Raw genomic sequence first — 18,124 nt, 5'->3', positions numbered from 1 at the left:
TATAAAGAAAAATTCCGAGGGGAGGACCCACCATCTGTGATTAACTAAAGTTAAGGAAAGCATCAGACTTAAGGAAAAAGCATATAACTGCGCAAAGATGAGTGGCATGTCAGGTGATTGGTCAGAATATAAAGAACAGCAGAGAATGACTAAAAGGTTAATCAAGAGAAAGAAATTAAGAGTATGAGAGGAAGCTAACTAGACATATAAAAACAGATAGCAAGGGTTTCTACAGGTTTTTAAAAATGAAAAGAGTAAGTGAGGAAACAAGCCTAGTCTATCTAACTTTTCCTCATAAGACAACCCGTTCATTCCAGGTATCAATCCAGTAAGCCTGAACTGAACCGCCTCCATTGCATTTACATCCTTCCTTAAATAAGGAGACCAAAACTGCACACAATATTCGAGATGTGGTCTCAGCAATGGCCTGCATAACTGAAGCATAGCATCCTTACTTTTATGTTCAATTCCTCTCATAATAAAGGTAGCATTCGATTAGCCATCTTAATTACTTGCTGCACCTGCAGACTAACTTTTTGTGACTCATGCACTAGAACACCTAGACCCCTCAGCACCTCAGAATTCTGCAGCTGTTCTCCATTTAAGTAATACTCTGCTTTTTTATTCTTCCTGCAAAAGTGAACAACTTTTAAATGGTTTAAATCTTTTTCTGATTGGCAGGATGTGATGAGTGGAGTCCTGCAGGGGTCTGTGCTGGGGCCTGAACTTTTTACAATTTATATCAATGACTTAGATGAGGGGATTGAAGGCATGGTAGCTAAATTTGCAGATGACACAGAGATAGGTAGGAAAGTATGTTGTGAAGTGGACATAAGGAGGTTGCAGACGGATGTGGATAGGTTGAGTGAGTGGGCAAAAATCTGGCAGATGGAGTATAATGTAGAAAATGTGAAGTTGTTCACTTTTGCAGGAAGAATAAAAAAGCAGAGTATTATTTAAATGGAGAACAGCTGCAGAATTCTGAGATGCAGAGGGATCTAGGTGTTCTATTGCAAGAGTCACAAAAAGTTAGTCTGCAGGTACAGCAAATAATTAAGATGCCTAATCGAATGTTATCCTTTATTACAAGAGGAATTTAACATAAAAGTAAGGATGTTATGCTTCAGTTATACAGGGCAATGGTGAGACCACATCTCGAATATTGTGTGCAGTTTTGGTCTCCTTATTTAGGGAAGGATGTAAATGCGTTGGAGGCAGTTCAGAGCAGGCTTACTGGATTGATGTTGACGTTTCAAGTCCTCATGACCCTTACTCTTATCTTCTCCGCCGATGCTGCCAGACCTGCCGAGTTTTTCCAGGTAATTCTGTTTTTGTTTTGGATTTCCAGCATCCGCAGTAGTTTTTTGTTTTTACTGGATTGATACCTGGAATGAGGAGAGGTTAGATAGACTAGGCTTGTTTCCACTGGAGTTTAGAAGAGTGAGGGATAACTTGATTGAATTATATAAGATCCTGAATGGTATTGACAAGGTGGACATGGAAGGCATATTTCTTCTGGTGGGTGAGTCCAGAACTAGAGGCACTGTTTAAAATTAGGGGTTGTCCTTTTAGGACAGAGACGAGGAGAATTTTTTTCTCTCAGAGGGTTGTGTGACTTTGGAACTCTCTGCCTCTGAAGGTGGTGGAGGCGGGGTCATAGAATATTTTTAAGGCAGAGGTAGATAGATTCTTGTTAGGCAAGGGAATCAAAGGTTATCGGGGTTAGATGGGAATGTGGAATTCAAAACACAATCAGATCAGCCATGATCTTATTGAATGGCGGAGCAGGCTGGAGGGATCAAATGGCCTTCTTCTGCTCCTATTTCTTATGTTCGTACCTTTGTATATGACCTGATAGCCATTACAGTGGCTACAAGGAAACCAAAGCTGGGACTTGAATATCCAAGGGAATGTGACATTCAGGGAGGACAGGAAGCTGGGAAAAGGTTTTGGGGTAGCTCTGTTAATTGAAGTGGGCATTAGTATTGTAGTGAGAGTTGACCTGAGTTCTAAAGATCAAGATGTGGAATCAGTTTGGGTGGAACTAAGAAAGAGCAAGTGGCAGAAAACATTGGTGGCAGTTGTTTATAGGCCACCAAACTGTGGTGGCAATGTAAATCACCGTATAAATCAGGAAATCATGGGTGAGCGTAACAAGGGTAATACAGTAATCATGGGGGATTTCAATCTATATATAGACTGGGTAAACCTAATTAGTACTAATGTTGTAAAGGACAAATTCTTGGAAAGTGCGCGAGATAGTTTTCAAGAGCAGTACGCTGAGGAACCAATTAGGGAATGGGCTATTTTAGATCTAGTATTGTGCAATGAGAAAAGGCTAATTAATAATCTTGTCATAAAGGAGTCTTTAGGATAGAGTGACCTTAATATGATAGTATTTTACATTAAGTTTGAAAGTGATCTAGTTCAATCAGAGACTAGGGTCTTAATTCTAGACAAAGGAAACTATGAAGGCGTGAGGGGAAAATTGGCTATGGTGGATTGGAAAATAAGATTAAAATGTATGATGATAGACTGGCAATGGCTAACATTTAAAGAACTATTACATGGTTTACAAATAAAATACATTCCTTTAATGCACAAAAACCCAGCAAGAAAAGTGTTCCAACTGTGGCTAATGAAAGAAATCAAGGATTGTATTTGACCAAAGGAAGAGGAGTATGAAGTTTCCAAAAAAAAAATGGGAAGCCTGAGAATTGGGAGCATTTTAGAATTCTGCAAAGGTGGACTAAGAAAAAGATTAAGAAAGGGAAAATAGAATATGAGAGTGGACTAGTGAGAAACATAAAAAAGGACTGCAAGAGCTTCTATAAGAATGTAAAAAGGAAAAGATTAACAAAAACAACTGTGGGTCTATTACAAGTGGAGTCAGGACAATTTATAATGGGGAATAAGGAAACGGCAGAGAAACTAAACAAATACTTTGGATGGAAACGTCCCAGATTTGCACGAAGTGCGGTAGTGGGCTGGTAAAACTACCTTTTACCTGGCGTCCTCAATGACAGTTTTTCATGCCATGTCGTCCCAAACCCATGGCATTAATTATGCATTCCCGGGAAACATGCTGTTTCCATGGTGGGCAGGCTCTCATTCAATTGCCACGCCATCATCTCGTTGCTTCATCACGCCAGGCGCCATATTTAAAGTGCAGCTGCATGCATACCTCTCAGTGCTTCCAGCTCACAACTGTTACAAAGACAATATGGCCCTGAAAGGCAAAAAGACTGCAGGCCCCAGGTTCAATGACGCATCCCTTGAGCACCTTTTGCGTGCAGTGGAGGCTTGCTGTGATGTCCTCTACCCCTGCTCTGGCCATAGGATGGGCACAACCTCACTAATCTGGCTTGGCGATGGCAGTGGTAATCAGTCCCAATGCTGCATAGAAGAGTTTGGCCATCCAATGTAGAGGATGGATGATCTCATCCGATGCAACCATCTCTTTGCGCTCAAGCCCATCACACATTCACTCATTCACTGCCAGCTCAAAGGACATCAGCACCTATTCTCACACACATACCCTCACATGTCCACCTGGTCTCACTTCCTCTGGAGAATGCACCCTTAGCCCTCACCATCTTGAGGCAACTTGCACAAATCAACATGTGCCCCCACACACACCCTGGGATGCCCTCCTTCCCCAGCACAGCCCTCATCCTGCAGCCTCTTCCCTTGCCTGGGGCCACTTCTCCCTCTTTCCCAAGCAAGCCCTGGCCCTGCAGCTATTGAAAAGCCACCCATATATATGGCTGATCTCGTAGGTAGAGACCTACCCATGAGCCCCCCTAAAAGTGATGTGGTGCTGTCTATGAAGCCTGGCGTTGATGACTGCGAGTGCTACCTGAAGCCAGTGAGGCAAACAAACCTAGAAGTCCCGGGCGAAGTGCATCCCGCCAAGTGAACACCTTGTATATGCTATTGTGAAACACATCGGTATGTTTTCCCATCGACGTGGGCGGACAATCCAGCGGTGGGGGGTGGGGGAATGATTCCACTGGGCTGGCCTAATAATGATATGCAGATGTATTACAATGAGGTTCATGATGTCTGATGGCGGGAAATGTGGCCTGCCATCGGCAGGCTGAGCAGATGATCGCAAACTGGTTTCACACCGCCATGAAACCGATCGCACCATATTGTCCGCTCACGCCACTGAGCACGCCCGACACCAGCGGGCACGGAAAATCCCGGCCTTTGTGTCTGTCTTCACGGTGGAAAATACTAAAAACCTCCCAGAAATAATGGAGAATCAAGGGACTAGCGTAAACAAGGAACTGTAAGATATTAATATTAGTAAAAAAAAAAGTATTAGAGAATTAATGGGACTTAGAGATAAATCCCCTGGACCTGATAATCTACACCCCAGAGTGTTGAAGGAGGTGGCTATAGAGATAGTAGACGCATTGGTGATCATCTTTCAAAATTCTATAAACTCTGGAATGGTTCCTGCAGATTGGAAGGTGGCAAATGGAACCCCACTATTTAAGAAAGGCAAGAGAGAAAAAACAGGGAGCTACAGATCTGTTAGCCTGACATCAGTTGCAGGGAAAAATGCTAGAATCTATAATAAAGGATGTGACAACAGGACATTTAGAAAATAATGGTGGGATTGGGCAGAGTCAACATGGATTTATGAAAAGGAAATCATGTTTAGCAAACCTGTTGGAGCTTTTTGAGGATGCAACTAGCAAAATAGATAAGGGGGCACTGGTGGATGTGGTATATGGAGATTTTCAAAAAGCTTTTTATAAGGTCCCACACAAGAGGTTAGTAAACAAAATTAGAGCACATGGGATTGGGGGCAATATACTGGCATGGATTGAGAGCTGGTTAACGGAGAGAAAACATAGTAGGAATAAATGGTTTTTTTTCAGGTTGGCAGGCTCTGACTAGTGGGGTATTGCAAGGGTCAGTGCTTGGGTCCCAGCTATTCACAATCTATATTAATGATTTGGATGTAAGGGTTAAATATAATATTTCCAAGTTTGCAGATGACATGAAACTAGGTGGAAATGTGAGCTGTGAGGAAGATGCAAAGATGCTTCAAGAGGATTTGGAGAGGCTAAGCAAGTGGGCAAAAATATGGCAGATGGAATACAATGTGGAGAAATGTCAGGTTATCCATTTTGGTAGGAAAACCGAAATAGGAGTATTTCTTAAATGGTGAGTGGATGAGAAGTGTTGAACTTCAAAGAGACTTGGTTGTCCTTGTTCATGAGTCACTGAAAGTTAACATGCAGGTACAGCAAGCAATTAAGAAGGCAAATGTTATTGTTATGACAATGCAGTTGGTAAAGTGGAGTTATTTAAAAATCCCAGAGGGAAAATTTAAACAACTGTTGTAACCTATAATTTTAAGTGTTATGTTTGAGATGCAACTCTAAATTCAGGAATCAGTCCACCAGTTCTTGAGGCTTTGCATTAAACCAAATAAAACATTTTATTAATTTACACAGGTTAAAATATATATACACTTGGCTTCAAATTACTACTATAATAACATTTAACAAATTCCCAAAGTAATCTCCATTAAGGCAACAGCAACCCATAGATTTAACCAGACATCAGGCAATTTTCATTTTCACCTTATGAGTTCAAAATGAGGCTCTTTTCACTTTGGTTCCTGTGGAGCCAGTTGGAGGCTTACAGCTGCCTTTAGATCTCACATTGTCTCTGCTCCGCGCACCCGAAAACTGCTGAAGTTATACCTACCACTGCCCACTGAATGTTAATTCTCATTGTATCAACAACCTCTGAACTAAACCTCTCTAACAATGAAACTCCTTTCATAGTACCAATTTTGTTAGTAATATAAACATATGGCTTGGTATCTGCTAGATAGGTATAATTTTTCACCCTACTTCTTGAATGCTCTATTCAAAAAATGCAAATGCACTCTATCTCTCTTACATATCAAAACTAGTACACATCAAAGCACCCAGACTAGCTGGTTTTAATCCAATTAAGACGCACCCACAGACTAAACCTCTATTTAAAAGAAAAATATTTTCCAATAATATCATATAAATTAATAGCTTCATGACAGGTATGTTGGCCTTTATTGCAAGAGGGTTTGATTAGAGGAGTAAAGGTGTCTTACTGCAATTATATAAAGCCTTTGTGAGACTGCATTTGGAGTATTGTGTGTAGTTTTGGTCTCCTTACCTAAGGAAAGATATACTTGCCACAGAAGGAGTGCATCTAAGGTTCACCAGACTACTTCCTGAGATGGACAGATTGTTCTATGAGGAAAGATTAAATAGACTGAGCCTTTATTCTCTGGAGTTTAGAAGAATGAGAGGTGATCTCGTTCAAACATACAGAATTCTCACAGGGCTCAACAGGGTAGATGCAGGAAGGATGTTTCACCTGGCTGGGGAGTCTAGAACCAGGGAACATAGTCTTAGAATAAGGGGCAGGCCATTTAGGACTGAGATGAGGAGAAATTTCTTCACTCAGAGGGTGGTAAATCTTTGCAATTCTCTACCCCAGAAGGCTGTGGAGGCTTAGTCGTTGACTGTGTTCAAGACTGAGATCGATAGATTTCTACATATTTAAAACATCAAGGGATACAGGGATAGTGCAGGAAAATGGTGCTGAACTAGAAGATCAGTCATGATCTCATTGAATGGCCGAGTGGGCTCAAAGGGCTGAGTGGCCTACTCCTGCTCCTATTACTCTATGTTTTTATGTACCATGATCATCAAGCCAGGGGTCAACCCTGCCTTGATGAGGAATGTAGAAAAGCAAGCCAGGAGCAACACCATTCACACTCAAAACTGATGTGCCAATCTTCTGAAGCAACAACACAGCACTCTATGCATATTAAACTGTGGAAGCAGCATGCTATAGGCAGAGCTGAGAAATCCCATAACCCATGGATCAGATCAAAACTCTGCAGTTTAGCCATATTCACTTGTGAATGGTGGTGGACAATTAAGTATATAAGGGGAGTTGGAAACTTCATGAACAGCCCATCCTCAATGATGGCAGAACCCAGCATGTGAATGTGACAGACAAAACTGAAGTATTTGCAGGCATCTTCAGCCAGAAGTGCCAAGTGGATGATCCATCTCAGCCTCCTCCTAAGGTCCCAAATATCACAGATGCCTGTCTTTAGCCAATTCGATTCACCCTACCTGATATCAACAAACAGCTGAATTAATTGGATACAACAAAGGCCATGGGCTCCGATAACACCATGGTTGTATTGATAAAAAATTGTTCTCCAGCCCCAGCCATGTCTCTAGCCAAGCAGTCTCAGTACAGCTACAACACTGGCATGTATCCAACAATGTGAAAAATTGACCAGGTATGGCCTGTCGACAAAAAGCAGGACAAAATCAATCCAACTGATTACCAGCTCCTCAATCTATTCACAATCATCAGCTAACTGTTGGAAGGGGTCATTTATTACTGCTATCACGCTGCACTTATTCACCAATAACTTGTTCACTAACACTCAATTCAGATTCTGCCAGGACCACTCACTGTCAGCCTTGGTCCAAACATGGACAATAGAGCTGAATTCTAGAGACGACTGCCTTTGACAGGCAGCATTTGACCAAGTTGGTACCAATGGGCTCTAGTAAAATTGAAATCACTGAAATCATCCGAATGGCAGGCAGTGACTAGTGGGGTACCACAGGGATGGGTGCTGGGACTCCTGCTATTCACAATAGATATGAATAATTTAGATGCGGGAACTAAATGTAATATCTCCAAATTTGCAGATGATGCAAAGCTGGGTGGGAGGGTGAGCTGTGAGGAGGATGCAGAGATGCTTCAGGGTGATTTGGACAAGCTGAGTGAGTTGGCAAATGCATGGCAGATGCAATAGAATGTGGATAAATGTGAGGTTATCCACTTTGGTAGCAAAAACAGGAAGGCAGTTATAATCTGAATGGCTATAAATTGAGAGAGGAATGTGCAACGACACCTGGGTGTCCTCGTATACCAGTCGTTGAAGGTGCAGCAGGCGGTAAAGAAGGCAAATGGTATATTGGCCTTCATAGCCAGAGGATTCGAGTACAGGAGCAGGGATGTCTTGCTGCAATCATACAGGGCCTTGGTGAACCACACTTAGAATATTGTGTGCAGTTTTGGTCTCCTTATCTGAGGAAGGATGTTCTTGCTACAGATGGAGTGCAGCGAAGGTTTACCAGACTGATTCCTGGGATGGCGGAACTGACATATGAGGAGAGATTGAATCAGTTAGGATTATATTCACTGGAGTTTAGAAGAATGAGGGAGAATCTTATAGAAACCTATAAAATTCTAACAGGACTAGACAGGGTAGATGCAGGAAGGATGTTCCCGATGGTGGGGGAGTCTAGAACCAGGGGTCACAGTCTGAGGATACAGGATAGACCATTTAGAACTGAGATGAGGAGAAATATTTTCACCCCGAGGTTCACCAGCCTGTGGAATTCGCTACCACAAAAAGTAGTTGAGGCCAAAACATTGTTTGTTTTCAAGAAGGAGTTAGATATAGCTCTTGAGGGCAAAAGGAATCAAAGGATATGGGGAGAAAGTGGGAGCAGGCTATTGAGTTGGATCATCAGTCATGATCATAATGAATGACGGAGCAGGCTCAAAGGGCCGAATGGCCTACTCCTGCTCCTATTTTCTATGTTTCTGTGAAATCAGGGGAAAAAATCTTCACTGGTTTGAGTCATACCTAGCAAAAGAGATGTTGTGGTTATTGGACGTCAATCATCTCAACTCCAGGACATCGCTCCAAGAGTCCTTCAGGTCAATATCAAAAGCCCAACCATCTTCAGCTGCTTCATTAATAATCTTCCTTCCAACATAAAGTCAGAGGTGGGGATGTTTGCTGATGATTGCAGTGTTCAGTTCCATTCTCAACTCCTCAGATCATGAAGCAGTCTGTGCTCACATGTGCTAAGAACTGGACAACATTCAGGCTGCTCTGATAAGTAGCACATGGCATCCCATGCCACATGCCACACAACATGAGCATCTCTAACTAAAGACAGAGTCTAACCACCTCCCCTTGGCATTCAACAGCATTATCATTGTTGAATCCTCCACCATTAACCAGAAACTTATTTGGAACAGTGACAAAAATATTATGGCTACAAGAGCAAGTCAAAGGTAGGGTTCTCTGTGGAAAGTGACTCACCTTCTGACTCCCTAAAGCCTGTCCACCATCTACAAGGCACAGGTCAGGAGTGTAATGGAATTTTCCTACTTGCCTGGATGAGTGCCACTCCAACTGTACTCAAGAAGCTCATAAGACCATAACACATAGGAGCAGAAATTAGGCCATTTGGCCATTGAGTCTACTCCGCCATGCAATCACGGCTGATAAGTTTCTCAACCCCATTCTCCCGCCTTCTCCCCGTAACCTTTGATCCCCTTACCAATCAACAACCTATCTATCTCGGTCTTAAATACACTCAATGACCTGGCCTCCACATCCTTCTGTGGCAATGAATTCCATAGATTCACCACTCTCTGGCTAAAGAAGTTTCTCCTCATCTCTGTTCTAAAAGGTCTTCCCTTTACTCTGAGGCTGTGTCCTCGGGTCCTAGTCTCTCCTACTAATAGAAACATCTTCCCCACGTCCACTCTATCCAGGCCTTTCAGTATTCTGTAAGTTTCAAATCAGATCCCCCCTCATCCTTCTAAACTTCGAGTATAGACCCAGAGTCCTCAAACGTTCCTCATATATTAAGCCTTTCATTCCTGAGATCATTCTCGTGAACCTTCTCTGGACCCTCTCCAGGGCCAGCACATCCTTGCTGAGTCGACAGCATTCACGCCGAATCTGTCTGCTTGACTGGCATTATCTTCACCACAGGCACATCAGGGCTGCAGCATGCACCATCTGCAAAATGCATTGCAACAACTCAAGAATTCTTCAACAGCACATTCCAAAGCCATGACCTCAACACCTAGAAAGAGAAAAGGGCAGCAGCTGCCTGGGAACACCACCAAGTTCCCCTCCAAGTCATGCACTATTCTGACTTGGAAATATATTGCTGTTCCTTCATGGTCGCTGGGTTAAAATCCTGAAAATCCCTTCCTCATCGCCTTGTGCGTGTACCTGCACATCAGGGATGGCAGTGGTTCAAAAAGGCAGCTTTTCCTAAGGGCAATTAGGAATAAATAAATTGACGGTGACACCGCATTCCTTGAATGAAGAAAAACAAAATTGCAACCCAGTCCTGCATTTGTACTGCTAACTTGCCCTTTCATTTCCTGGACCTATACAATTTATTGTGTGTTGTTAACTGTCACACAATTTTGATCAATAATATTCTTAGAAAGATATCAGAGTATAGCACAGGAGGCCATTCAGCCAATCAAGTCTGTGCCAGTTTTTTCAAAGCGCAATCCAGTTACTGCCACTCAGTAATGCCTCTTATTTTTGCAGCAGAGATAATTTAGTGAATTATTACTATTTAACATCAAATTTTATTCATTTATAGAGTGAAGGATATTATTGGGTGTCATTTAAATCAGAAACAGACTTACACTACACTTCGGGGGTCGACGCCATGAATGACCTCTAACCTATATTGTTTGCCCGTTGTTAAGCACGCGGCGTTACTAGGCAACGGGCGCCGTACTGGGCGGAGCTAACGGCCAAGTTTTTTTGCGCTGTGATATTTGCATTATAACATTTCGATTAAATCAGCCGAGAAAATTTTTCAAAGTACCGACTTTGAAAAAAGACGAGGGGGGTGGGGGGGGCGGAAGAAAGATCCAAAACCATTCGGCCTTCACTTCCCGCCCCCATCTTCCCAAGCGCAGGTTGAGTGGATTGTGATTGGTTAGAAGGGCTTGGCAACGGCGGCCCGGGAATATTGGTGATTGGTTCTTCTGGCCGGATCCTTATCCCGCAACGCCCCGCCCCTTTGTGGGAAGCCGGATTGCGATAGGTGGCGGCGGAGAAAAGGGGCGGGGAGGAGTGACCAGGTAAGCCGCTCATCGGCTGCCCATCACCCAGGAGTTGTCTTTTACCTGAGCGTCGACAAGTTGTACCCTGTGTGGAGATTGAGGTTTGTGTTGATATTTATTTAAGAGTATCACTCTGCTTAAAGTATGTAGATAACCCCATGGGCTTGCTGGTTCGGTGTGAACTATGGAGAGTTCATTTGGTGAAGTTGTCGGTGTGTTTTTTTTTTAAACAGTTTACATGTAATAGTTTATATATAATATTGTGTGTGTGTGTACGTGCTTTTTTTTATGTCCCTGACCTAAGCCTTTCTCTGCCCCTTTCTTTTCAGTCCTCCCTCCCCTTGATGTCACAATGCCACGCAGCCTGTGGTACGTGTGACAGCAGCGAGCTGGGTGTCAGCTTGATGGGTGGTGGGGGGGGTGGGTAAAAAAGGGGGGGGACTTTAAATATTTCCTGGAAGTAGCGAGATACTTTATTTATATAAAAAACGGGAAGAGGGTTTTTAAAAAAAAATACACCCGGTACCACTCCACCAAAACTCACCCTGGAGACCACACGACCAAGCTTCGCCGCTCTCCCACCAGCATGTCTTCAGAGTTGCCTACGCGCAGGTGGAGTTGGGCAGCCTCTGACTGCAAGGTAAAAACTATACGTATATAAAGAAGCAACCCAAGGCTCTCTGAATTCAATTCCATCTGAGCCCTTTGCTACTTGTCATCAGCATTTGTTTTACCAAATAAATTAGTTTAAAAGTTTTAAAGTAAAACCCATGTTTGGATACTCGCCCATTCTTAAAGCGTCTTTTAAAAACCTCCTTTTTTTCCCCCAAACCAAATGATTGCTGCATTCCTTTTAATGACCCCACTCCGCGTTTCGGAAACGAGACAAACCGTTTATACGTAAATCTGAACCAACTTTTTAAAAAATGCCTTAACAAAAGAGTTTGCACAGCATCAATTGAAACAATCATAAAAGCCACTAGTTGCTATAGCAACCGCTTACCCTTATGGTTGTTTTTCCAGCATCAACTAGGTAAGGAAACTTCTTCCTCATTCAAAGAAAATGCCTTTTAAAAAGCGATCCCATTTGATTACCCAGACTAACTGAATTTCTAATTTAAAATGCCCCTTTTATGTAAATAAATGTGTAAAAGATGCCTGAGATGCAGAATACTAGATTTCATAAATGCAAAAGCAAAGAGGCAATGTTAAACCTATAAAAAGTATTGCTTAGGTTGCAGGTCTTTAAAATAAAAAGAGGTGCAGATTTGGATGTCCTGAATGGAGTAGTAATTCAGCAACTGTGAGTTCAAATCCCAACATGGCAGTTTAAAAACCTGGAAATAAAAAGCTAGTGACTGTAATCATATGGTTAACTAATTCAGTTGGAGTGAAGATATGCAAGATATCTCCTGGAATGGCAGTCCACTGCATATTGAGCTGCTCTTCCTTTGCATCTCCAATCTTTGAACATTCATTGCCATGCCTTGCCCTTTCTCCCCCAATCTCTATTGTGCTGTTTTAATTTCCTTTGACTCTTAATAGTGGATGCATTTTAGCCCTAACTATGAGGTCAATTTCAAACTACAAGTTTTAAAGCCTATTCCCTGGTGGTGTAAGATTCTTTTATCATGGAAACTAGATGTCCCTGGTAAAGCCAGCATTTATTGTTTATCCCTAATTGCCCTTCAGAAGGTAGTGTGAGCTACCTTCTTGAACCACTGCAGTCTGTGTCATGTAGGTACACTCTCAGTACTGTTGGGAAGTACCAGGATTTTGATCCAGTGACGATTAAGGGATGCGATATAGTTCCAAGTCTGGATAGTGTGTGACTTGAAGGGGAACTTGCAGGTGGTGCCTGCTGCCCCAGTTCTTCCAGGTGGTACAGATTCCGGGTTTGGAAGGTGTTGAAGGAGTTTTTGGAGAGTTGCTGCAGTCATCTTGTAAAAGGTCACCCGCTGCTGCTTCTGTGCCGATGAGGGTGTCAGTGAAGTGGGCTGCTTTTATTCTGGATGTTGTTGAAGCTGCACTCATCCAGGTATAAGGAGAATATTACATCACATTTGTTTTTAAAATTCTTTCATGGGATGTGGGTGTCCAGCATTTATTGCCCATCCCTAATTGCCCTTGAGAAGATGGTGGTGAGCCATCTTCATGAACTGCTGCAGTCTGTTTGGTGTAGAAGGTAGAAAGACTTTGGGGAGTCAGGAGATGAGATTATTGCTGCAAAATAACCCAACCTTTGCTCTACTGTTATAGCCACAGTGCATAGATGGCTGGTCCAGTTAAGTTCTAGTCAATTGTGATCTCTCGGATGGTGGGTGGGGGTTTTACTGATAGCAATGCCATTAAATGTCTAGAGTAGGTGGCAAGATTCTTTCTTGTTGGAGATGTTCTGTCTTTTAACTTTGCATTTTTCAATGGGACTCTGAATTTGATTTCTGGAGCCCTGAATTCGTCTGCCATCAGGATCAGTCTGAACTATATGTGGCTGCTCTGTAATTCAGTCACTTCAAGTTTGAAGGTAGCTATCCATAGTTAGCAGTCCCACCCTTACCTGCAACTGTTACCAGCTAAGCTTCTTACTGTACATCATTATCCTGCTGGTTTCTCAGAATTATATTGCTACGTGGGTCTTGGATGGAAGTTCCTGCTCTACGCTGGAAATTTTTCACTTTATGCTGAACTACTTCTGATGTATTTCTGCTGGTTTCCATCCTGTTCATTTTTCTCCGCTCCATTAAACTCTGAAGCAACCTATGAAGGCTCGTGGTTGATGCTCCGTACCTCCCTGGTGTTCCATTTTCCAAAGGAAGATCTCTAACAGCAGATGAGGCATGTTAATCCAATAGAGAGTGCTGCTCGGGATTGAGGGCCATTATTGAAACTGCATGGTGGGTTTTTAACCTTTGTATCTCATTGTAATCTTTGGATGGCAAACAGTATTGTAATATTTCCACTAACAGACAGTAGCTTAAAGAAAGCTGACATAAGAGTGCTTGATGAGGACAAAAGGAAAAGTGGTGCATTCCTACCATTGAGAGCTTTCAAATTGGTCATTTTAAAACTGCAACTTGGAGTGCTCTTGTAATCTGAGCTAAACTAAACATGCACTAGTACATGAAATAATGTTCATTAGTGACAACAAGGTGTTGGTGCTGATAAATCTGACTCGTTTATACTGGTGGCAGAATCATAGACCAATTTCCTTTTTTTTGTCTGGGACTATAGTCAACTGGTGGCTTCCATGGTTCTGGAATTCAGACTAAATGAGTCCTAGTATAACAGTGGCTTTAGAGACACCACTCTTGCATTCTTGGTCTTAGTTGCACTGTTGGTCTTTGCCTTTCTGTGGTTATTCTTCCCAATTCTACAATCCTTTACCTTCTGTTGACAGCTGGGTTTGGCATTGTTGCTGGTATAGGAGGAAAGGTAATGGCGGGAAACTATAGAGGAAAAGGATAACTTTGCCAAAAATGATCCATTTGTTTATGCAAAGCATATGTGAGGGATGCTTAATTTGTTTCCAAAATTGTATGCAAGCAATGCTCAACTATGTCTGTGGCAAGCCATTATTATGTGGTTTTGTAGTATTATTGTGAGTAAGCAAAGACATTTGATGATCTAACTTCCATTAATATTTAGTGAGGCAAAATAAATTTTGAGGCAGGAAGTAGAATTCTGACTTTTCTTTCCCACTATTATAAATTGTAGTGCATTCAAAAGAAATTTTAGAGGGAAAAAGATATGGTAGTCTCCCCTTTGACTTGCCTCATCCTCTTCTTGTAACCTCACAACTGCAAGTGGAGTATATATAACTTGCTTTCCTTTGACATGCATACCCAACAGAAATCAAAACATATGATTTTCAGCTGCACTTATATCAAGACTTTTGTATATTTTATATGAAATTATTGGAAACTATAATATAATGCCTGTCTGGTTTTCCAAATGTACAAGCAGGTGTATGTGGTATGTTGGAAACTAGTAATATTTTTCTGGACTCTGGAGCTTGGTTGGCTGGGTGTAGTGTTGTTTTCCATATAATTCATTCCCTGCTGATCGTCAGGCAATTCTTTCATTGTATTCCCAGATTCCTGGGGTGTGAATCTTTGGATGGCAAACAGTATTGTAATATTTCCACTAACAGACAGTAGCTTAAAGAGCTACCAAACTGTATGAAAGTTGAGAAATAAATTGTTATTAAAACATAATAGAAATCGCCAAAGGTATAATAAAACAACTCACTGTCTCATCTTGCAATATAGCTATATTAATTGGGTGATCTGTAGCTCCCCCACACATTTTGTCAGGTGAGAAGGTGAAAGCTACTGTTAACACCTCTCCAGACTTTGAAAGTATCATTCATATCACTGATCAGATGTGTAAGGAGTATAATGGTTCTCTATGTAAGATGAAATAAGGGAGAAATTTTGGATTGAATTTCAGCACATTTTTTGTAAAAAAAAAGGGTGGAGTGTTTTGAGGCCAAACTCTTCCAACTGAGTTGGTGGTTTCTAAGGAAGAGAGTATTTCCGACCCCCACACCCCACCTCCCAATAAAAAAAACAAAATTACTTTGGTTTAAAAAAAATGGCTGGCAGGATGGTTTTATAAAGTTAATGCATGTTGGAGGCCAATCATTTCAGCTCTAGGACATTCCTGTAGGAGCTCCTCTGGGTAGTGTCCTAGGCATAATCATCTTCAGCTGCATGCATCATCAATGACTTTCCTTCCAAAAAGGTCAGAAGTGGGGCTGTTCACTGATGATCACACAGTGCTCAATTCCTCAGACAATGAAGCAATCCATGCCTGCATGCAGCAAGACCTGGACAACATTCAGGCTTGGGCTTATAAGTGGTAAGTAACACCTCTACTACAAGTGCCAGACAATGACCATCTCCAACAAGAGATAATCTAACCACCCTTCCTTGACGTTCAATGGCATTGTCAAATATATAAATACTGTGGCTACAAGAACAAGTCAGAGGCTGGGAATTCTGTGGTGGGAATATCAACTGACCTCCTGACTCCTCAAAGCCTGTCTACCATTTACAAGGCACAAGTCAGAAGTGTGATGGAATACTTTCCACTTGCCTGGATGAGTGCAGCTCCAACAAGACTCAAGAAGCTTGATACCATCCAGGACAAAGCAGCCCACTTGACTGGCACCCCATCCACCACCTTAAATGTTCACTCCCTGCACCACTGAAGTGTGGTGGAGCAGTATGCACCACCTACAAGATGCAATGCAGCAACTCACCAAGGCTCCTTCGACAGCATCTTCTATCAATATATCAATAATCAATATTTTACTTAATCTGATTTATGATACCATGATAAAATTTTAGAAAATCAAGCCAAGAAAGATAATGTATTTTATTTTTGAATAGAACTGCATGTGGTATATGTAGAATATGTAATGGACAACTGTACAGTATTTTCCAAATGTAAATCAGCTACAAAACTAGTTTATGAATGATAACACTGTTCTCATGACTAATGTACATCTAGCATATCTACCCTACTCGGAATTTCCATAAGACTCAAAGTGGTACTGCCTCTACAAACCTAATTCTTAAATGGCTATGAATTAATTTAATTTATCAAATTTGCAAATTGTAATATTGTGCAAATTCCTAAGATAATTGTTTTATTGGTATTTTCTCTAAATCATGGCTACTGACACAAAGGTCAAAGTGGTCTCCAATGCTGTATCGTTCTATGAAAATATTTTTTCCAAGACCAAATGAAGACCTTTATTTACAATTATAGTAAGTAGTTACAATAAAGTTATTAGGCTGACTTGTTTTTGTTCTTTCTTCTCGCCCTCATCAGGAAAGTGCAAGAAAGAGCGTAGATGTCCTGAGCCACAACGTTGCATCTGACTTAGCCCTTGATGTCACAGGGATTAAAGAAAGGAAAACAAATAGCCAAGATCATAACTTTCAGCTAAGTTATCAGGTGATCCATTTGGGCAAATCTTCTCTATAATATGCATGTGTGTGCTAATTGTGGGGGTCTTCAATTTTCATTTATAGATTGGACAAATCAAATTGGCAAAAGTAGCTTGGAGGACAAGTTCATGAAATGCATTTGAGACAATTTTCAAGAACAATATGTCAGGGAACCAATAAGGGAAAAGGCTATTTTAGTTCCAGTAATTTGCAAGGAGACAGGGTTAATTAGTAACCTTATTGTAAAACAGACTCTAAAGAGTGGTCATAATATGGCAGAATATCATATTGAGTTTGAAAGTTGTTAAGTCTGAAACTAGGGTTCTAAATTTTTTAAAAAGCCAATTAGAGATAAAGGAGCATGTCAGCTCAGGTAGATTGAGAAATTAGATTAAAACATATGACATTAGGTAAGTAATGGGAAATATTTAAATAATTTTCCATGAAAATTCCACTGAAAAGTGGCACAGCTATGGTTAACTAGAGAAGTTGAAGATGGTATTAGATTTTTAAAAAGGGCTTAGAAAAGAGGCTTATGATTTTGCCACAAAGCACAATAAGCCAGAAGTTTGGGACGGTTTTAAAGAGTAGCAAAAGATGGTGAAGAAATTGATTACTAGGAAGAAAATAAGGAAAGTAAAGTAACGTGAAGTATGAAAATGATTAAAAGCTTCTACGACTCTCTAAAAAGGAAGAGATTAGCAAAAGAAAATGTGGGTTTCTTAGAGGCTGAGACAGAAGAAATTTATATTGGGGAATTAAGTGTCACAGACATTAAACAGATACAGGTATCTTGTGCCTGTCTTCACAGTAGAGGACAAAACAGCAGAAATTGTGGGGTAACCAATGGATTTGGAATGCGTAATACCTACACTAACAATCATTTTAAGATAATCAGTTGAGCTCATTATGTGTCTCATTATGCGTGCTGGAAGCAACATTCATATACAAGGACCCTTTTTCTGCAAACAAAAGGAATATGTTCAAGCCTTTTTTTTAATTATGCAAGAGCTTGGGGAGCCTATAATTTCCCCCATTGCTTTCTGCGTGACTTTCCAACCAATCGGCATGCTTTTCTCCTGCAATATAAATTGTTGTGACAGTTTGAAATTTGGCATTTGTCCTGATGAATGCAAGATGAAAATCTTCAGCAACATGCCTCTTTTCAGCAATATTCAAGTTCTGTACTACCAAGTGATTGACTTTTATATTTTCATAAA

At 41.2% G+C, this 18,124-nt stretch overlaps 1 protein-coding gene across 1 annotated transcript in view; it reads left to right on the top strand.

The window, feature by feature from the left end:
- Positions 1 to 11,510: 11,510 nt before the first annotated feature.
- Positions 11,511 to 18,124, top strand: part of LOC144683104 (centrosomal protein of 135 kDa-like) — a 43,623-nt gene continuing 37,009 nt past the window's right edge. The window contains exons 1-2 of the mRNA XM_078546120.1: positions 11,511 to 11,587; positions 16,786 to 16,911. Of these exons, the coding sequence (XP_078402246.1) occupies positions 11,534 to 11,587; positions 16,786 to 16,911 (180 nt within the window). The 5' untranslated portion in view covers positions 11,511 to 11,533. The remainder of the gene's footprint in view (positions 11,588 to 16,785; positions 16,912 to 18,124) is intronic.

The sequence above is a fragment of the Cetorhinus maximus genome, chromosome 7, assembly GCF_964194155.1.
Source record: "Cetorhinus maximus chromosome 7, sCetMax3.hap1.1, whole genome shotgun sequence".
Taxonomy (NCBI): Eukaryota; Metazoa; Chordata; class Chondrichthyes; order Lamniformes; family Cetorhinidae; genus Cetorhinus; species Cetorhinus maximus.
This window is presented reverse-complemented; position numbering and strand designations above follow the sequence as displayed.